Source organism: Quercus suber, unplaced genomic scaffold (genome assembly GCF_002906115.3).
Source record: "Quercus suber isolate HL8 unplaced genomic scaffold, Cork oak 2.0 scaffold_892, whole genome shotgun sequence".
Lineage (NCBI taxonomy): Eukaryota > Viridiplantae > Streptophyta > Magnoliopsida > Fagales > Fagaceae > Quercus > Quercus suber.
In genome coordinates this window covers 47,972-69,807 of record NW_027070318.1, presented here as the reverse complement: position 1 = coordinate 69,807, position 21,836 = coordinate 47,972, and the positions used below count along the sequence as shown (strand labels likewise).

The 21,836-nt window shown below is 35.9% G+C and overlaps 2 protein-coding genes across 2 annotated transcripts; one reads left to right on the top strand and one right to left on the bottom strand.

Annotated features, from left to right (window-relative positions):
• Positions 1-4,701: 4,701 nt before the first annotated feature.
• Positions 4,702-5,753, top strand: LOC136065232 (putative beta-D-xylosidase). The gene is made up of 2 exons (XM_065768147.1): positions 4,702-4,926; positions 5,033-5,753. Exons 1-2 carry the CDS (start codon positions 4,794-4,796, stop codon positions 5,638-5,640), a joined length of 741 nt encoding a protein of 246 aa, XP_065624219.1. The 5' UTR covers positions 4,702-4,793; the 3' UTR covers positions 5,641-5,753.
• Positions 5,754-17,129: 11,376 nt separating this feature from the next.
• Positions 17,130-20,286, bottom strand: LOC111987925 (beta-xylosidase/alpha-L-arabinofuranosidase 1). The gene is made up of 6 exons (XM_065768145.1): positions 19,796-20,286; positions 19,403-19,708; positions 19,138-19,307; positions 18,818-18,918; positions 17,947-18,720; positions 17,130-17,840 (listed from the first exon to the last, which is right to left on the bottom strand). Exons 1-6 carry the CDS (start codon positions 20,261-20,263, stop codon positions 17,233-17,235), a joined length of 2,427 nt encoding a protein of 808 aa, XP_065624217.1. The 5' UTR covers positions 20,264-20,286; the 3' UTR covers positions 17,130-17,232.
• Between the last annotated feature and the right edge of the window lie 1,550 nt (positions 20,287-21,836).

The following is a 21,836-nucleotide window of genomic DNA, read 5'->3' as shown; positions in this document are numbered from 1 at the left end:
TGCATCTTCATCCTCTCTATCACTATGAGGTTCACCCCTATCATTATTGCTATCTCGGCTATCATAGTCTTCACTATTACTTCCTTCACTATCACTGTTATCACTGCTATTGTCTCCACCATCACTGCCTTCACTATTATCATTATTGTTGTCACCAGTATTATCATCTTCACTGCCACTACTTTCATCATCATCACTAGGGGCTTCTCCCCCTTCCTCATTTTTATCATCTGTCCTTGCTTCATATGGGTTCTTCAATGCATATTGGCAAGCCTCCCAATATTCTTCCTCTTTTATGTTGAAGATAGCATCTCCCAATTGGGTAGTCATCGTATCAGGATCCATGTAATCTACCCAATCATTTGGGACCCAATTAGTATCTTTCTCCTTTAGTTCTAGAAGCTTATTGTCACAATCAAGGAATAATTTGAATCCAGGCACCATTGTTTTCGACTTAGGATCATATCTCAATTTAGGAAATCCTCAGTAACGCTAACTATTTTCAGCTTTGACAAACTTTCCATTCAGTGTAGGAATGTATGGCTTCAAGGGTTCCAGGGAACTAGGAATTCCTTTTGCTTTAGCCTTTGTGCGAGCCATCTTCCTTAACTCCAAGTCTAATAAATCATCATCTGTAGGTTTATAACCTAACTCAAATGATGGTGTGGCTGTGGGAATTGTCGGGACTCAAACAACTGCCTCTTTCACGGTCTTCCCTAGGCTCATCCCTGGAAAATAATTTATCTTCCTCACCATTGCTACCACATTGTTGTTGCTGTTGTTAGGATTAGTGCCCTTAAATCCTATTGTATGATGCTATGTATGATATTAAGTTTAATATTGTGTATGACATTATGTATGACTTAATATTGTGTTTAATGAATTTGTTTCATTATTATCTGAAATAATGGTAACATGAATATTAGGACATTATCATTTAGTCTATGAGATGCATAGTATGTGATTTATGTGAAAAGTCACAGAAGATATAAATCACAAGTTCTTTGTAAACTCAGAATTATAGTTCGTAGTCGGTGATGAAATTAGGCATTTTATCTGCGAAGACTATAACATATCAATCACGATGATTTGTCTTGATCATAGAAGTGGAGACTTCTGGTTGATGTGTTAATATATTTTAAGAGTTAAGACATATTGAACTGGACCGCTGTGAGATTTATTATTTTCCTAATGACTGTCATATAAATAATAAATCTCACGACTTGTATTTGCATGAACTCTTAATCCTGAGAGAATAATGGACTTGATCATAAGGATATCAGGAGTGAGATCTATAATAATGGTCAAAATCTCAGTATGTTGGATAGCCACATTTAGTGTTGATGGAACATGTATTCTCAAGATAGAATTCATAGTCTCTTAACGGAGATATAAAGTATTCTCTTGAGATAAGTTTAATGAGTTTGTTATTCAGAGAGTTAGGCCTAACTACTTTAGTAAGACTAAAGTATATATTTATGGAATTGGATTTCATAAATATATAATAAATAATATTAAAGGATTAAACCGGATACTCAAGGATTAAGATGTAGTAATTTACAAAGTGGCAGTCTACATTAATGATTTTGTATTACTACGAATATTTTTTGAATAGGTTGCATGTATAATAAAGTCTTGGAATATAATTTATAGATAAAGCCTAGAATGCAACTATATTTATATAGTGGTATTAAATATAGTTAATGGTAACTTGGGACTTGTCAAAAGTTGACAGAAAAGCCCAAAGCCCATTGGAGCTAGTGTCTTATTGGTCCCTTTTGGTCTCACTCCAAGCCACACACTTAAGCCCAATTGAAAATGCCCAAAAGGCCAGCCTAATTAGATAATTGGTTAGATACAAAGGGAAAAACATACATAATTTTCTATGTAAGAAAAACAACATCGTAATGGTGTGGAAGTGAGTGTATGTCACTCTCTAATCATCCCTTTGTAACCAATTGAGAGTCCACATTTCTTGGGCGTTAGTGGAATTGGAGTGAAGATTAAAAGTATTCCTAAGTGCTTCAATCTTCGGTTTTGAAATTCACCGCTTTAAGGTACGCTCACTTGTTCTCTAATTCTGAAATTTCCTTAACGCATGTTATCAACTTCGAATGATGTAGATCCGTTAATTTTCTGCTGCGTACATACTTATTTCTATCAGCTGTAGCGATCAAAGTCCATAGGGATTTTTTTCATTCCCTTCTACCCTTCTTTCAAAACTAGGCTTTTCAATCTCAAAGCCATCTCGGGTACCAAAAATGGGCTTTGGTATAGTTAAAGTGTCACCATATATAGTAACTATAGCTCCTTCATATGGAAATCGAACCTTTTGGTATAGGAATGAAGGCATGGCCTCTGTATCATGCATCCATGGTCGCCCAAGAAGCATGTTAAAGCATGAAGCTATGTTTAGTACTTGAAATTCCACTTCTTTTATTTATTTATTTTTTATTTTATTTATTATGGGCTCTATGGTGAGCTCCAGCGTCACTGTCCCCAAGACCTCCCTTCTGTTGTTGTCATATGCTCTCACATGCTGATCAGGTGGCACAAAATGCACTTTACTTGTAATTTGGTAAATCTAGGATGGTTTAAGTTTTCAAGAAACATGTTGTTCAAGTCAAGAGATAAAGCCATGCAAATCTGTCCAAGAAACAAGTGAAGAAGTGTTGTATTTTAAAGCTCGACAGATTGTAACTATCAAGGTTTAAAAGACAAATTTAGCCCGATGCTCGACAGCTGCTCGACAGATATCCTATCTATCGAGATTTACGAAAATCAGTTTTTCAAATCTGATTCCACGCATATCCATGTGTATGTGTTTAGGCTTTATTTTCTCACAACCCTAGACATATATAAGGGTTATATTAAGGGCCATCATGGGGTTGTTGCACTTGTTGTTGCAAGCATATTGTGACCGGAGACATGTGCCCTAGTTCATATTTCTCTTGAAGAAGTTGCTGCGTTTGTACATCATAGGGTTTTGTGACCAAGGAGCTTTTTGATCTTCATCGTGTGGATGAATTGAAGAACTTTGCAACCAACATCCTTCTCAAGTTAGTGTGTTAGTCACATACTTGGATCCGTGCATCGATTGGTAAGTCACATATTGAGAGCGCAGTGAGAAGGAGAGATTGTCACTACAAAACAAGTTCAATTAGGTGATTTGTTTTTTGCTACATTTAACCTAGTTAGTGATTTGTTTGTGCTACCACGCTACTACATGTTAATTAACTTAATTAATTCACTTGGCTAATTAATTTGTTAATTTATCACAAGGGGTTAATATATTCATGGCCTATCAAAGATTATAACACCTGTCATTGTCATGACCTGGGTCTTGATAGTAGGCACACCTTTTCCTCACATTAAACTTTGCAGGTAATGGGTTTGAAACTAGTTTTGGGTCTAAGGGTTTCAGTAACCCTTTTGCTTTCAGCTTTTCAAATACTTGACTCATCAGCCTATAAAGTTCATGAAATTCCCTCCATAGTCTTGGAGGTGGCCCTTATGATATTTGCACTAGGGCAATAAGTTGGTATGGATCAGTTTTATATATGTTAGATACTTCTACAGTTTTAGAACTAGAAGACCCAAAAATTCCTTTTAAATTTAGGTGCATCCTCATTCTTCATGTTCCTATTATTTATTGCATCCTCAATCTAAGTACCAACAACTATTAAAGCTTTAAAATTTGGAAAGTACTGAGCAAACAAATATTTATGGTATACAAGTAACACATTTTTTAAAACCATGGTTAATTGCTCTTCTTCATTCGACCTATTCATCATCTAGGCGGCTTTAGACCTCCATTTGGTAATGAAGGCAGAAAAGGATTCCTTCAGCTCTTACTTGGTGGTCTCCAAGTCTCTACTTGTCACGTCCATCCATATATTGTACTTGTACTGGTTATGGAACTCTCTACAAATGTCTTCCTAGTTTCGAGTTCTATTATCCTCCATGTTGAGGAACCACTTGAGGGCGGCTCTAGTCAAGGTATTTTGGAACATTTGTGCCAACATTTCCACAGTAGCTCCCAAAGGCTGCATAGCTCTTATATACATCTTTAGGTGGGATTTGGGGGCAACCGGTGCCTTCAAACTTGTCGAAGACTGGCATCTTGAACTTTGGGGGTAATTTTACATTCGGGAAAAGAGAGAGCGACTGATAATCCATGAGGTCTTCCATCCTACGTGCCATTTTGATCATCTCCTCCATCTTATTATCTTCACATTAATCTTCTTCTAACTATCCAAGATAGGGGAAGTCTAATCAGTATTGTTTTCCTCTTGACTACTCTTCAAATTCTGGAACTACTGTACCATGAGGTTCATGTCTTCCTTTAACTGGATTTGGCTTGCCACCATGGTGTTTAGTAGCTCCGACGTACTCATTTGTTCTTCAGTGTTTTGGTGTTCCTTTCTCTTTGCCATGGTGACAAAGTCTTCAGATTTCTTATGGCTTGGGCTATCTTGCAAATCAAACGCGGGGTTGTGGTGCTGTAACTGTGGGGTGACTTCTATACACAAGGCCTTAGTACCATGATAGGCTTAGAACTAGAATTGCTGGCTTGGCTATCGTTCTTGGATTCTCTTTGGAGTCTTCCCTTTAATCTTGACCAAATTCTCCCCTATGAAAAGGCTTGGTTTGGTCAAACAAAGCTAGGTCCCTATCTATGTCAATCTACTCAATAGAGCAGAGACAGGTTGGATCTCCTCCTTCCTGGAAAACAAACTGATCTTATCAACCAGGTCGCTAATGCTTCAAAAGGCCCCGTAGTTCTTGTAATCATGTCGGCCGGAGGTGTCGATATCTCCTTTGCTAAGAATAACCCCAAAATCCATGCCATCTTGTGGTCTGGATATCCTGGAGAGGAAGGTGGTCAAGCCATTGCAGATATTATTTTTGGAAAATACAATCCAGGTAACATCTAACTTAATTCCGTATGCCTATGCATATCCACCTTGGTTAATTTCCTTTGTACATACATATTAATACATACATATTCTACTATATTATTTTTTTTCAGGAGGAAGATTACCCGTTACTTGGTATCAAGCCGATTACGTTGACAAGCTACCCCTAACATCCATGCAATTAAGGCCAGATGATAGCAATGGCTACCCAGGTCGAACATATAAATTCTTCGATGGCCCCACTGTCTTCCCCTTTGGTTATGGCCTCAGCTATACAAAATTCAACTACACACTAAAAGCCGCGACAAATAGACAGCCAATAAAATTGACAAAATTTCAACACTGCCGTGACCTACCATATAAAAATGGAACCTTCAAGCCTAGCTGCCCGGCAATTGCAATAGATGACTTGAAATGTCCTAAAAAATTTAAACTTGCAGTTGAAGTTAAAAATGTGGGCAACAGAGATGGAGATGAAGTTGTTTTGGTTTACTCACAGCCCCCAGTTGGTATTGTTGGAACTCATATTAAGAATTTGATTGCGTTCCAGAAGGTTTTTGTTGCAGCTGGGACGAGTAAGACTATTCAGTTTGCCATAAATACTTGCCAGGGCTTGGGCATTGTAGACTCCAGTGGTAATGCTCTCTTGCCATCTGGTGCGCACACAATTATTGTCGGTGATGGTGTAATTGTTTTTCCAATTCAATTAACATATCGTTAGAGCTGTGACGGTGACCGTGTGAGGAATGATACTTTTAATTGTATCATTATTATATTGTTGTAACTTGCAGTAACTTGCAGGTCTATTTTATTTACGATTTTCATAATTAATAATATAATTTTTTTCCCCCAACATCGCTCATTGTGATTTAGATTTACTAATGCGTGTTGACTTTATGCATTTGCACAAGTAAAATGTGAATGATTTGTAAATAGAAATAGCAAAAGAGCAAAATAGTCACTTAAACACTAAATGATGCAAACATTATTTTTAATTTTGATTTCAAAGAAAGTATGTTTCTATGTAACTGCAATTAAAGAATAGATATATAACAAATGTTCTAAAGGAATTTGTTAATAAATCATTTAAAAAAAGGTTTTATGGGGGAAAAAAAATAATTAATGTTTTAACAACTTTTTTCTATTTTCCATAAAAATTGTGTTAAAAATTTCTTAAATTGATTTGTTAATAATTGCTCTAAGGATAACTATTAACATGGCCCAACAAAAAATTTACTTTAAAGCAATCGATAACTTCCATATACATAATGACTGATGACTAGCTTCCTTATTTGATGAAATGTTTTAGTTGAAAGTTTTTATTAAAATTTTGTGCATGGATTTATATTATTACCGAAATAAGAGATTGAATATTATTATACTACAAAATATTTTCTTTAAATAATTGAAACCTTCATTATATAACGTTTGAAAAAAAAAAAAAAAAAAACTGAAATTTAACTATATTTTTTTTTTTTTTGTTGAGTATTTAAATATGGTAAACCTTAAATTCAAATGGTAATCATTATTGAGATTTACACATGCATTGACCTTTGATTTTTTTTTTTTTTTTTTTTGATAAAAAATGTTAGCATGTTTTAAAGAGCTATTTTAAGAGTCTACTAAAAAAATATATTTTAAGAGTGATTTGTTTTTTTTTTTTTTGGGGGAAATGAAAGATATATATATATATATTTGGAGTGACTTAATTATGCTATTAGATAATTGACACATAATTAATGATACAATTTTACAATATTCAAAATAGAGATGCTACGTCCATAACATTTTCACAACATATCATAGGTGGTAAATTGTTATTGGTTTTAATTTAAACTCACAATTCAAATTATTTTTTTCCCTACCAATAACAACCTGTCACTTATGATTTATTGTGAAAATGTTATAGATATAACATTTCTTTTCAAAATAAGCTATCTCACATACCCTCTCACATAAAACTTCAACTCACCTATGGGTGGTAATTCGTGTTCGCGCATTGAGTCGTGTTGTATTGACTTATAAATATTCGACTATATGGTTCAATACTAACCCAACATGTTTATTAAATAGGTCAAGATTTTTCAACCATAACAGAACTTGATTATTAAACGAGTCAACCCATTTATCATATTTTATCAAAGCAAGAAAAAAAATATTTTAGTATTAACTAAATTGATATGGACTATGAAAAACAAAAATAAAATATTTTTTAAATATAAAATTCAAAACAAATGAGTAATTGCATAAAAAATAATCATTCAAAACTAGAACATATCTCAATATCACAAATAATTAATCACAATATGTCAAAGAAATTTACCACAACAATTAATAAGAGTTTATATACCTAGAGTTTTGAATGGTATATTGATGTGACATTTAATTAAACAGGCCAGACGGGTTGAACAAGTTTTGTGGGTTGGACACGAACATGACATGTTTATTAAATGAGTCAGTTGTATTAATCCGAATATGACACGACCTCGTTAAGCCTCAACTCATAATATGTTAATTTCATGTTATGTTGTGTCGTGTTTGCGGATTGTGTCAGATTTGGCCACCCTTAATTTGGCCCACCATAATATAAAAAGGGTTTGAAGAGTATCGATGGATTTATTGAAAAAAATATAAAGTACTTTTCCATCAAGATTTGATTTAATTATGAATGGCAACGGGTCGAGTTTCTTTATGCTTGAACCCGACCCATGGGCCTACCCCTGTTACCTCTACCTATTTTAATAAACAGGTTTTTTTCAACCCCCAAACCCACCTCGTCAAGCCCTGTGAGCCCAATCCTGTGATGCTTGGCTCAAAATCACAAACACAAACACAAATCCTAAACACAAACACAAAAATCAAAAACAAAAAAATTTCAGATTTTCCCTTTCAAAATCACAAACACAAACACAAATCCTAACACAAACACAAACATAAATTTCACAAACAAAAAAAATTTCAGATTTTCCCTTTTAAATCAAAAAACACAAACATAGAAATCCAAACACAAACATAGAAATCCTAACACAAACACAAACATAAAAGTTTCAGATTTATGATTTTCCTTTTCAAAATAAAAAACACAAACACAAACAAAAAAATTACAAGCACAAACACAGAAACAACAACAATAGAAGAAATGAAAAAAAGAAAAATCGAGTAGTTAAGGTGTGACAGAGCTTAAGGCTGGCGGACAAAACGGTGAGGTGTGAACTTAAGGCCAGTGGATGAAATGGTGAGGGGTGTGCTTGAGGGGTAGCAGTGACTAGTGTGAGTGAGTGAGCGTGGTGGGTGGCTAAGACCAAAGAAAAGGATATGAGAGGAGAGTTAGGGTTAGAATAGGTTATAAGTGTGTGTGTGTGTGTGTGTGTGTGTGTGTGTGTGGGGTTTTTGGTAATTTTAGTTTTAATCGAGTCAGGTCCAAGTCCGAGTACAGGGCGGGTTTCACTAAAACACATACCTAACCCAAACCTGTTTCGGGTTTCATTTTTAAAACCCAAACCCGACCCTATTGTTTTGCAGGTTGGGTAAAACCTGCCCCATTAGGGTCGGGTCAGGCCAGGTACCAGCGAGCTGGGTACTTTTTGCCATTCCTTGATTTAATGAGACAAGATTGAAATCTTAAGACTTCTTTAAGCATCCAAACTTCAAATTGAAAGCTTGAAACTTCAGATTTATACGAATATAATCATTGTGGTTGTGGCCAGAACCATAAAACTTTTTCAGGAGGCAAGCTAAAAGTAACAATATTCTTAAATAAAATTTTCCAGCATGTTTTGACAAACTTCTTGGTTGAAAATGTATATTTTTGTGGTTACCGGTTGTGATAGGAAGAGATTCTAGTAGATCTTTAAGTATTTCTAGAGGGTTCAATACATAAAGTTTCAGCATTTGAAATAGAGGATAAAATAGAAATGTAATTTGCAAATCATAAACACTTTTCTCTTAAAATATGTCAAATATAGATGATTTCTCATAAATTACTTACTTTTTTATAACATAGATAAATTACTTATCTTTTGAACCTTAAATATTAAATTTTATAAAGTAATTATACAGATTTTTTTATATAAAAAAAATTATGGAATGTGAAATGTGAACAATGAAGTGTAAACACTACCACCAAAGAATTTTTTTAATTTCAAATCACTATTAACAAATTTATATTGTATATTATACATTATAATATATTTCATAAATAATATATATATATATATATATATTTATTTATTCATTTATATTTGATAAGAGCATTCACAGTAAGAGAGCTAAAAAATTTAGCTTTTAACAACTTAAAAACTTACTTTATCTATTTTACCAACACACTTTACAATACATCTGACATCAAATCTTCTATTTTAACATACACCATATTAAAATAACATAAACAAATTAGTAAAATAAATATAATAATCCATAACTCACAGCCACTATCAACTTCAACAACCTACTGCCACCATCAACCACAACCCACAGACACCCACCCCAACCCACTGCCACCATTAATCACAACCCACAAACACCCATTACAACCCACTGCCACCATCACCCACCGCAAACCACTACCACCATCAACAACCACAACTCACAAACACCCACCGCAACCTGTCAACACCCAGCCTCGATCAGAATGGGGTGGCGGAAAACCGCCACCGCCGTCATCGCAGGCCTTTGTTTGACCACCCGCTGTGGCGATGCTCTTATGCACGCGGGGTCAGTTAGAGGCCCCTCTCGATGGTAATTGTGTGTGTGTGCATTTGTAGTGTGTGGCGTGGTTTGTGCGGGGCTTCGGGTGCTGTCTCCATCGGCAGAGGAAGGTAGGTCTACCTTCAGCGTTAGGGTAGGATTTTGGGCCAAATTTTAAGAGATTACCAAAGGTAAGTGGAGTCACCATCAATCATTGGGTTTTTCTAAGGTGTGATTGGTCACCTGTTTCTAGTTGATTTTATTACCAATCCTAAGTTAAGAAAAATGGCATTTTTCCTAATCTAATATGGATGGATAAAAATCTTGATTCTTCAGTCTGAAAGTTTGGTTACGTGTGGGGAAGGTGTTATGCACCCCATAACGCCTGTCCAAGGACAGTCCTTTGTTTTGATAAAACCTTAATTTTCAAAGATTGGCAGTAAAACATGGTTTTGGCATTGGGTTTTGAGGCATTGCATGCATGGAGGGCTTTGAGGTTTGGCTTTTGAATGGGTGTGGTCCCAATCTATGCTTTCCTAAGGCATTCGGCAAAGTACCAGATTTTCACGGAGAAAATTCAGCGACATGTCACCTTACTTTTGCTGCGAAAATTAGACATCGCTTTGCCTTAGGTGACATAGACTGTGACAATCACAGCGAAAGAGGTGAGCAGGTATATATATACATATATCATGCACAATGCAAGCACACAGAGCGGGAAAGTAAATGCCTACATCCCTAGAGCATGGCCCAAAATATAGGTATAGGAAATTAAACAGAGGTCGCCATGCTCTAGAGATAAGGACATCCATGAATAGTCTCTACACGTAAATTTGGGGGTAACAAAATTCAAAATCACGTTCTTTATCTGACACCTCTCATTGCACTTGAGATGTCAGATAAAAAAGGGGCAGCTGTTGATACCGTATTTTCTCCGCCCTTGATTTGCTCGTCGAACCCTGAAAAATCCCAAAATATTATTTTCTTCACATAGGGTCACGAGAACATTCAAAATGACATGGCGCAACCCATTCGATCATCGGATCACCCGAAGTTCCTTTTTCAGCTAAAATGACCAAAGTGCCTATGGTCAACCGTAAGCCTGACCGAAGGTCAAATGAGGTTAAAAACCTCACAAAAAAACATTTTCCATAGTTTTACATCAACCCGAGATTCTAGGAGATTTTTAACAACTTTGACCAAGTTTGACCTAAAGTTGATTTTAGGTCGGCCCAAAAACCCTAATTTTGATCTGGCTGTCAGAACGGGTTAAAACCAATGCCATTGTGAAGATTATCAAATTCTCATTCTAGCAACTGTTCATGGTTCAAAATCAGAGTTAGAACGGTGGAGATGTCATGAAAACCAGGATAACGCACTGATCGATGCACAGCTAACTTTCAAGAGCCATAACTTTTGATCACCGTTAGATTTTTAAGTTCCAAAACTTTTTAGAAACAAGAAATCGAGATCTTTCCAAGGGAGTCAAGATCAACCTGATCAGGTACCGTTTAAATGTGGCGGACCATCCCTCAAAATTTATGCTAAGGCTATAAAAAGCCCTAGGCACCCTTCAGACTAGAGCAAACCATATTTTTTTTTTGCTAAGTTTTTTTCTCTCCCTGGTTTTTCTACACGTTTTCCCCTTTTCCAAACACAACAAACACATAGAAAAACCCAAAAAATACATCAAAGCCTTTTGATTCTTCTCTCTTCACCAAAAACACAAGCTACTGTTCTTATACCCAATCTTCTTTTCCATGGTTCTACACTTTGGATTTGGGGTTTAGGGGGTGGATGTCGCTTTTTTGGCTACCATCCACACCCCTAACCTCCTAAATTTTTTCTAGCTTTTTATCCTTTCTTTTTGCTTGAATAACATGATTTATTTCTTTCTTTAGCTTGTTTCTTGCTTCATTTGTGTTTTTAGCTTAAATATTTTTACTTTTATACCTTATGTCATGTTTCATGCTTAGATCTACATCCTTACATTCCTATATGTTTTGATCTACATGCTTTAGGCTTTATGCCATGCTTTCCTATGTTTTGTGCCTCTTTTGTTCTAGGTTGATGTTAGGGTTACGTGCTCACATGCTTGTATGATGTTGTTGGCTATGCCTTGCTTGGATCTATGTATTTTCTATGTTATTTCCATGCTATATGGTTAGATCCTTTTCTTCACATGCTTATATGCTTGGATCCATGTTCTTCCATGTCTATGTGTTAGGTTTTTACATGTTTACATGTATGTTTCTATGCCTATATGACTAGATCTATGTTTTCAGATGCCTATGTACTTGGATCTATGTTCTCTACGTGCTTTATACTATCTCCCATGTGTTCATGCACTCCATGCCATGTTCGTGTGCCTAGACCTAGGTTATGTTTGTCATGCCATGTGCTATTGTAACCCTTTTGTCGCTTTGTTCTTCTTTCTTATGTTTTGGCCTATTGGTTCGTACCCGATCTAGACCCTATGGTCTTTATCACTGTCTGTACACCTTCTCCAACATCAAAGGGTTTGGATCATCCTTATTTGCATTTCTATGCTTGCTTGCTTCTATGCTTTATGCTTGTGATAGCCTCTCTTGTTTTAGGCTTTGCCACGCTTGACGCCTTTAACGGGTTTGTGGTAGTGTGGTTACATCCGACGCCTATGATGCCTTTTTGGATGTGACCATTTGGGATGCATCACCACGATCCGGTTGCTTCATGCATACCTCTCCCCTTTTCTGCCCCGTGCGATAATACACTTGCCATGCTTGTTTGTGTCACCGTTGGCTTTCTATGCATCATTACACGCTTACTTACATGTCATGAGTCTTTCTTGGTAGAGTATCATCCATGCTTCAACACAATGAAGTTATGGATATTTGATCCAAACCTACATTTGTCCCTCGTGGACACCTTTTGTTCACTTTTTTACCTGTCTGTCTTCTTGCTCGTTCGCTTACTTTCTTGCTTCTTTGCTTGCCATGCCTATCATGCTTCTTTGCTTGCCATGCCTATCATGCTTGTTTGCTTTATGCCTTTTCATATTCTCTTTGCATCTTTTACTTTCATTGCTTGTCTACTGGTTTTTTGTCTTTGCCTTTGCATATGTCTTTGTCTTTGCCTTTGTCGTATGGAGCTAGGGCACGATTTCCCAAGCGTAAGCAAAAAGGACGCAGATGCGAGCATGAAGATATAAGACAAGCGGCAATGTTTAGTAGATTTAGGATTTTAGCCTTTCCCTTTTGGTTTTGTAATCTTTAAAACCCTTTCCTTCTTCCTCTCTTTCTCTCTTAGATGGGTTATATTGGTATATCATGCCATGTACAATTCTCTACAAGTATAAGTATTTGTAAGGTGTGGGGTGTAAGAGTTAGGGTTTAAGTCTTCAGGAGAGAGTTTCACATACATATATACTTAGATTAGGCTAAAATAAAATTTCTATCTTGTATATATATATATATATATAAACAACAACAACAACTTTTTTTTTTTTCCCATAAAAGTTGTGTTAAAAATTTCTTAAAATAATATGTTAATAATTATTTTAAGGACCCATTAACATAACCCAACAAAAAATTTACTTTAAAGCAATCGATAACTTCCATATACATAATGACTGATGACGTGCTTCCTTATTTGATGAAAGAGAAATGATATATCTACAATATTTTTATAACAAATCCTAAGTGGCAGGTTGTTACTGGTTGTTATTGTTGGGGTAAAAAAGTAATCTTAGTGTTAGTTTCAAATTTGAACCAATAACAATTAACCACCGGTGATTTGTTGTAAAATTGTTGTAGACGTAACATCTCTCTTGATGAAATGTACATGTCTTCGGTGAAATTTTGTTATTAAAATTTTGTGCATGGATTTATATTATTACCGAAATAAGAAATTGAATATTATAATACTACAAAATCTTTTCTTTAAATAATTGAAACCTTCATTATCTAACTTTTGAAAAAAAAAAAAAAAAAAACCAACTGACATTTAATTATAAAAAAAAAAATTTCGTTGAGTATTTAAATATGGTAAACTTTAAATTCAAATGGTAATCGTTATTGAGAGTTACATTTGCATTGTCCTTTGAATGTTTGTATTTTTTTTCCCAATGTTTGCATGTTTAAAGAGCTATTTTCAGAGTCTACTAAAAAAAAAAAAAAAAAAAAAGCAAGCTATTTTAAGAGTTTTTTTTTTTTTTTTTTTGGGCAATGAAAGATTTATTTATTTATTTTTTTTTGGGAGTGGTTTAATTATGCTATTAGAATACTGACACATAATTAATGTTATAATCTTGCATTATTCAAAATAGGGATGCTACGTCCTTAATATTTTCTCAACATTTTTACAACATATCATATGTGGTAAGTTGTTATTGGTTCTAATTTAAACTTACAATTCAAATTACTTTTTTGCCCACCAATAACAACCTTTCACTTATAATTTGTTATGAAAATGTTGTGGACATAATATTTCTTTTCAAAATAAGCTATCTCACATACCCTCTCACAAAAAAATTTATCTCACGTAAGGGTGGCTATTCACGTTCGCATGTTGAGTCATGTTGTATTGACTTATAAGTATTGGATTATATGGTTCGACACTAGCCCAACACATTTCTTAAACAGGTTAATATTTCCCAATCATAACACAACCTGATTATTAAACGGGTCAACCCATTTATCATATTTTATCAAAGCAAGAAAAAAAATATTTTAGTATTAATTAAATTGATATGAACTATGGAAAACAAAAATAAAAAGATTTTTTAAATATAAAATTCAAAACTAATGAGTAACTACATAAAACATAATCATTCAAAATTAAAACATATCTCAATATTACAAATAATTAATCACAATATGTCAAAGAGAATAACCACAACAATTAATAAGTTTATATATCTAGATTTTTTTTTTGAGTAAAATATACCTAGAGCTTTGAATGGTATATTGATAGATTTAATTAAACAGGTTAGACTGGTTGAACAAGTTTTGTAGATTGGACATTGGACACGAACATGACATGTTTATTAAATGGGTCAATTGTATTAACCTGAATATGATACAAACCTGTTAAACCTCAACCTGTAATCTACTAATTTCATGTCATGTTATATCATGTTTGTAGATTGTGTCAGATTTTGCCACCCCTAATTTTGACCCTCTACAATATAAAGGGGGTTGAAGGGTGTAAAAATTTAGTATCCATGGATTTATTGAAAAAAATATAAAGTACTTTTCCATCAAGATTTGATTTAATGAGGCAAGATTGAAATCTTGAGACTTCTTAGATATATATGAAACCTTGTCGGTGCGCCATAGTGCACTAAATACGAAACTCTATTGGATTTTTGCCATGAAAATAGGGCATCCCCATTGTCATATTCTCACATCGAAAGTTTGGTGAGAATAGCGTTTTGTGTGCTATGACGCACCTGAGGTGAAGCACTGTCGGATTTCTGCCACAAAAATGAGACGAAATGCAGCTAGATTTTCGCCGCGAAAATTTGGCAATGATTCCACACACAATTGGGAAGCGTTAATCAAGACCACACCCTTTCTAAATCCAAACCTCAAAGCCCAATTCTCTTAAAGCCTCAAAAGCTAATGCCAATAGCTTGTTTTTTACTACCAATGTCCGAAAATTATGATTTTACCAAAACAAATGATTGTCTATGGACAGGCGTTATGTGGTGCCTAATACATTCCTCACACGTAACCAGACTTTCGAACTCAAGAATCAAGATTTTTTACCCATCCACATTAGATTAGGAAAAACGACCTTTTTCTTAGCCCTCGATCGGTAATAAAATTAAATAAAGTCAGGTGACCAATCATACCTAGAAAAACCAAATGATTAGTGGTAACTTCACTTACCTTTGGTAATTTCCTTAAAATCAACTAATATTCTAGTCACACACCCAAGGTATGACATTCCTCATACACAAAAAAGAGAAAGCGCACGAGCGTCGCCATGTTGGGTGGTCGAGCAGCTGCGAGGCATTGACAGACTGGCAACTCCACTAACATTGAAACTGGCATTAGCCTTCGAGGCTTTCCTTTTGAAAAATGCTTTTACTATATCCTAGTAAACTATTTTTAAAACTCAAAAATATTTTCCAATTTTTTTTTCAAATGGTTTTCCAAAAACCAGCTTTGAGGTATTTTTGTATGTGTAAAGCTTTACTGCTTTCCTAAAGCATGCTTTACAGCTTCCCTTCACATGTGCGAACTTAGGGTAGTAAAATTTAATTTCTGCTACACCTTTATCTATGCATATATCTGTTGTGCTTGGAAAGTATTTCCCCTTTCATTTCAAAATGCATGACATCACCCCTCATATTGGGTTGAACCTAGACTTAGTGTTGAAGGTGAATTCTGGATGTGTATACCTTAGATAGTTATTGGTTGCCGAATTGTGGGCTTTCCTAGGTCCATGGGTGGACAAGATTATGCTGAAAAAGCCCCCTTGATCTTCTCTGGAAGGATTAGATGATGAAGGCCCCCCTAAGAATTGGACTAACTTACTAGTTAAGCTGTGTCTCATATAGTTGGCCTAGACTAAGTCAAAACAAGTGAGGACTAGGAAGAGCCAAAGCCAGCTGAACATCCCAACCTAGGGTAGGATATCCTTCATTGGATTGTTTTCAAAATGAGTCAAAGGGAAAGTGTTAGTTTCCATTTGCAGGTTTGCCCTTTTTACTTGCGTTGAAGAAGTTGTGCTCTACTCTAGGTTCTATCAGGTTAGCCCTTTTTGCTTGCGTCGAAGAAGTTGTGCTCTACTCTAGGTTCTATCAATCCTATTTACATAACATCTATGATTAACCCTAGGGAGAAGCAACACCGTTGCTTACACATTAGATCATACCCAATCTCTAAGGGTTTTTGACCCTATAAGGGCATGGATGTATACACTAATGGCTCTGTCATGTAAATGTGTACAGATAAGCCACGGTCAAATTAATAGAAAAAAAAAATAAAATAAAAAATCAACTATAACAAGTAAGAGCACTTAATATAGTATTAAACAAAGAATCATGTGAATCCTATGTAGCCAAGTGGGAAATCATGGAAAAGAGAATCACCTTACTTTAGATCACAGATTTTAGATTGTTAGCGACTATTGCACCAATAGTGTACGGTAGTGAAAAAGTTATAAAAACATTAATTGTTTTTTCTTTTTCTTTTCCTATAAAACCTTTCCTAAAATGATTTATTAGCAAATGCCTTTGGGGCATCAGTTAACATTTCCTTTTTTTTTTTTTTTTTTACATATATTGTATTTGAGTTTTCTCTATATTTTAACCCTTATATATCTATTCTTTAATTGCAGTTACATAGAAATATACTTTCTTTGAAATCAAAATTAAAAATAATGTTTGCATCATTTAGTGTTTAAGTGACTATTTTGCTCTTTTGCTATTTCTATTTACAAATCATTCACATTTTACTTGTGCAAATGCATAAAGTCAACACGCATTAGTAAATCTAAATCACAATGAGCGATGTTGGGGGAAAAAAAAATATATTATTAATTATGAAAATCGTAAATAAAATAGACCTGCAAGTTACAACAATATAATAATGATACAATTAAAAGTATCATTCCTCACACGGTCACCGTCACAGCTCTAACGATATGTTAATTGAATTGGAAAAACAATTACACCATCACCGACAATAATTGTGTGCGCACCAGATGGCAAGAGAGCATTACCATTGGAGTCTACAATGCCCAAGCCCTGGCAAGTATTTATGGCAAACTGAATAGTCTTACTCGTCCCAGCTGCAACAAAAACCTTCTGGAACGCAATCAAATTCTTAATATGAGTTCCAACAATACCAACTGGGGGCTGTGAGTAAACCAAAACAACTTCATCTCCATCTCTGTTGCCCACATTTTTAACTTCAACTGCAAGTTTAAATTTTTTAGGACATTTCAAGTCATCTATTGCAATTGCCGGGCAGCTAGGCTTGAAGGTTCCATTTTTATATGGTAGGTCACGGCAGTGTTGAAATTTTGTCAATTTTATTGGCTGTCTATTTGTCGCGGCTTTTAGTGTGTAGTTGAATTTTGTATAGCTGAGGCCATAACCAAAGGGGAAGACAGTGGGGCCATCGAAGAATTTATATGTTCGACCTGGGTAGCCATTGCTATCATCTGGCCTTAATTGCATGGATGTTAGGGGTAGCTTGTCAACGTAATCGGCTTGATACCAAGTAACGGGTAATCTTCCTCCTGAAAAAAAATAATATAGTAGAATATGTATGTATTAATATGTATGTACAAAGGAAATTAACCAAGGTGGATATGCATAGGCATACGGAATTAAGTTAGATGTTACCTGGATTGTATTTTCCAAAAATAATATCTGCAATGGCTTGACCACCTTCCTCTCCAGGATATCCAGACCACAAGATGGCATGGATTTTGGGGTTATTCTTAGCAAAGGAGATATCGACACCTCCGGCCGACATGATTACAAGAACTACGGGGCCTTTTGAAGCATTAGCGACCTGGTTGATAAGATCAGTTTGTTTTCCAGGAAGGAGGAGATCCAACCTGTCTCTGCTCTCTGCCTCAATTGATAAATCAATTCCGGCAACAATTATAGTGGCATCAGATGCTGTGGCGACTTGCACGGCTGGGCCAATCAAGCTCCCATCGGGGCATTTAACATTTGAACATCCTGCTGCATAGCTCACTCTTCCATAACTGGAGAAGCCATTAAGTGGAGTTCTGTATCGACATGGAGTACCTTTATTCCATGGGTCAAACGCATAGTTTCCAATCATGGCAATGGAAGCATTAGCATGGGGTCCAACCACTGCTAGGGAAGGGTACTTTCCAGTTGCTAATGGCAAAATTCCATTATCATTCTTCAAAAGAACAATTCCCTCCCTCGCTGCTTCTGCCGCTAACTCGATGTGCTCGTTAGAGCACACATCATTTATTCCAAGAGAATTGTATTGAGAGTGTCCATCAAATATTCCTAGCCTCATAAGCACAACATAGAGGTATTGTAGTGACCGGTCTACAAGTGCCTCCCTAACCTTCCCATGTTTCACAGCATTTTCAACATTATCGGTGTAGTAAACTCCACAATCCAAATCCAAACCTAAACCAAGAAGAAATTAAATGTCAGTGAACAAGAAAGCAAAACGAGGAAAAAAAGAGAGAGAGAAATGAATAGGTAAGGCATATAATTAACTAGCCTGCTTGGAGTGTATATGAAACTGCAGTCTCATTGTCAACGTTTAGCCATTTGTGGTTCTTAATCATTACTTCAATAGAATCACAATCTGCAACTATATATCTGGCAAAAATTGTAATATTAGTCTTAATTACAAAAATAGCATCCTAATTAAAATTTAGGGTCTATTTGAATTGGAGAGTGGATGAGAATAAAGTAGAATTAGCTAAAAATATGTTAATTTTGGACCAATTTTAATTTACTCTCTTTACTCTTCCTCCCTTCACCTCAATTCAAACGGACTATAGTATTTTGATATTGAGATTAGAATTTAGATTGTACCCATGAAGATTCCAGTCTTCTCTAACGGTTTGCTTCAAGAGTTTGGGATCAGCACAAGCAGGTATGCCATTAACACGGTTATAAGAGCACATAACGCTACTAACATCACCATTTTGGACACACATTTGAAAGGGTCTGTTAAATGTCTCTGCCAAATCTTGTTCGGTCACCTTCAAATAAAAATCAATAAATACTTTGCTTTTATGGATTTTTAAATCATAGTGGTATATCAACTTTAGAATTAGGATTTTCATAGAGTTGTTACCTTAGCATCAAAAGTGTAACGCTGAACTCCTTTCCAATTGTCAACATCGTAGGCAGTAAAGTGCTTGCAACATGCAGAAACTTTAAGCGGTCTAGAGTTTAAATCCTTATAATGCTCAGTTCCCTCAACATCCTGTAAGCCTCTCACGTAATTCGCAGCATAGGTGCCAACTACAAATGGATCTTCACCAGGTGTCTCAATGATTCTTCCCCATCTTGGATCTCTTGCTACGTTAATGGTTGGACTCCAAAATGTTAATCCAGCATGCCCTAAATTGTACAATGCTCGTGCTTCTGTGGAAACAGCCTGTATCCAGCAATATATGAAGTTTAGCATATTGATTAAAAATGAATACTTTATACTTTAAATACAACTTAATGGGCTAAATTTTACCTTCCCAATTGTGTTCCACAATGACTCGTTGAATGAAGCTGTTGTGAGAATCGGCGTGGGAAAGCTAGTTGCATGTGCTACTGAATCATCGAAAAAGGTACCTGGACCGACATTGGACAAACCATGGAGCGCCTCAGACCACCACTCGTATTCAGGCAGACCTATTCTTGGGGCTCCGTAAGCTCGATTTCCTAGCTGTCGCACCTTTTCATACAACGTCATTTGACTCACCAAATCTCTTGCTCGGACTTGGTAGGAAAGTTTCTTGTCACAAAAGGGGAATGATTTGATATCCAATCCAAGTTGGGCATACCTGGCGGGATCACATATGTAGGTGAAGTTACTACGGCCAGGGGTCACAGCATCACGGCCTATTTTAGTGACTCTTTTTCTTGCATCAGTGTATATGACACAGAAAGCAAAAGTGAGATACATGCAAAGCAGAAAAGTAAGTAGTGTTTTCCCCATGGCTTGTAATTACGTTGCTTGCATGTAATACTAGTCTCCCATTAAGGCTCTTATATATAGAGAAAGGAAGATCTCTTATCCAAAATAATAAAAAATAAAAAATTAGACTTGTGAGTTGGCGTGTCTCTTTATTGTGAGGATAAGCTTGCTTCTCGATTGAGATTTTATGTAGACTTCTGGTTTCGACGCTTGATAGTATATTTGTTTATTTAACAACCTAAACATAACAAAGTAATGGAATCTGTTATACTGGATTTAGTTTGCCCGCCATAGGACTTTATGTGTTTATCTATATATATAACAACCTTTTTTTGGGATCAAATAAAAAAAAAAAAAAAAAAAAAAAAAAACAACCTTTTTGTTTTCTAAATTTAACAACCTAAATCTAACCAAATAATTTTTTTTGGTGCCCACTTTTGAAAAAGGACCCAACAGTAAAAGAAGCCCAACAATATGAAGAATGTGAAAAGGAAATAGTAAAGTAAGCCCAGCAGGCCCACAAGAATAAAAAGAGGTAAAGAGAGAGTAAGTAGGTCGAGGAAGCCCAATAAATAAAGTAGTAAGCTCATGAGAATAGCAAGAGGTAGAGAGAGAGAGAGTAAAAGGGCCGAGGAAACCCGTGAAATGAGTTAGTAAATTCAATGGGTCGATTTAAAGGCCAATAAGCCCAAGAAGTAATGAGAAATAAAGATATGATAATTGGGACTACGAAGCCCAAAGGATCTAGCAAAAAACCCATGTGAGTGAAAGAGGTAAAGAGGTAGTAAATGGGCTGAGAAAGCCTGAGGAATAAAATGATGAAATGGGCTAGCACAGCAAGAATGTTAGCCAACGAAACCCAAGAGAAGTAAAGATGTGAAAAGTGGGTCTCGGAAGCCTTGAGCATAAAATTGACAAGGAAGTGGGCTGACATGGTAGCCCACAAGCCCACGATGTAACACAAAGCGAAAGGAGGGTAAAGCTATAGAAGGCACAATGAAATGATATGGGAAAGCAATAGCCAAGAGGCCTACAGACGCAAGGAAGAAAAATATGGGCTCGGCAGGAAGATGATGACTCCTGCCCAAGTAATGCCCAGTCCAAAGAAGAGATGAAAGGCAGTGAACATGAGCCCAAAAGCCCATACGTCCTTTATGCTGCAAGTGATAAACACTGACTAAAACGTGCAGTAGAATCAGGCAAACACGGAGGCAACATAAATGCTGTGAAGACCAGAAAGAAACAAATTCAAACGGAAGTGGAGCATGCACAAAGGGCCAAGGTACCACCTACTTATACCCAGCCACTACATAGGAGGCAGGCCACAGGTCAGGGGTATCAGAGAGTGTGGTCTGGCGGTGGGGAGAAAGAGGGGTCTATTTTGGGGTTCCCACTCAAACTTCTTTCTTGAGAAATGTCTTACTGGGATGGCATCTCACATAAAAGAAGTAAATATGAGCTAGGACCACTTGATGCATGTCATAGAGGTAGGTGGGGGAGTGGCTTAATCCTTATACAGATGAGAGTAATGAAAACAGAAAGGTAAGAAATAAGACAAGCCATTTTGTCTAGGAATGAGGAGTGGTACAACCAA

What these genes read in the sequence shown, in the direction of transcription:
- LOC111987925 (XM_065768145.1), bottom strand. Translation starts at nt 20,263, where the DNA reads ATGGGGAAAACACTACTTACTTTTCTGCTTTGCATGTATCTCACTTTT. An exon ending in TTCATATACACTCCAAGCAG is followed by an intron (nt 18,721 to 18,817) that starts GCTAGTTAATTA and finishes TTCTTGGTTTAG; the next exon opens with GTTTGGATTTGGATTGTGGA. An exon ending in TTTTGGAAAATACAATCCAG is followed by an intron (nt 17,841 to 17,946) that starts GTAACATCTAAC and finishes ATTTTTTTTCAG; the next exon opens with GAGGAAGATTACCCGTTACT.
- LOC136065232 (XM_065768147.1), top strand. Translation starts at nt 4,794, where the DNA reads ATGTCGGCCGGAGGTGTCGATATCTCCTTTGCTAAGAATAACCCCAAA. An exon ending in TTTTGGAAAATACAATCCAG is followed by an intron (nt 4,927 to 5,032) that starts GTAACATCTAAC and finishes ATTTTTTTTCAG; the next exon opens with GAGGAAGATTACCCGTTACT.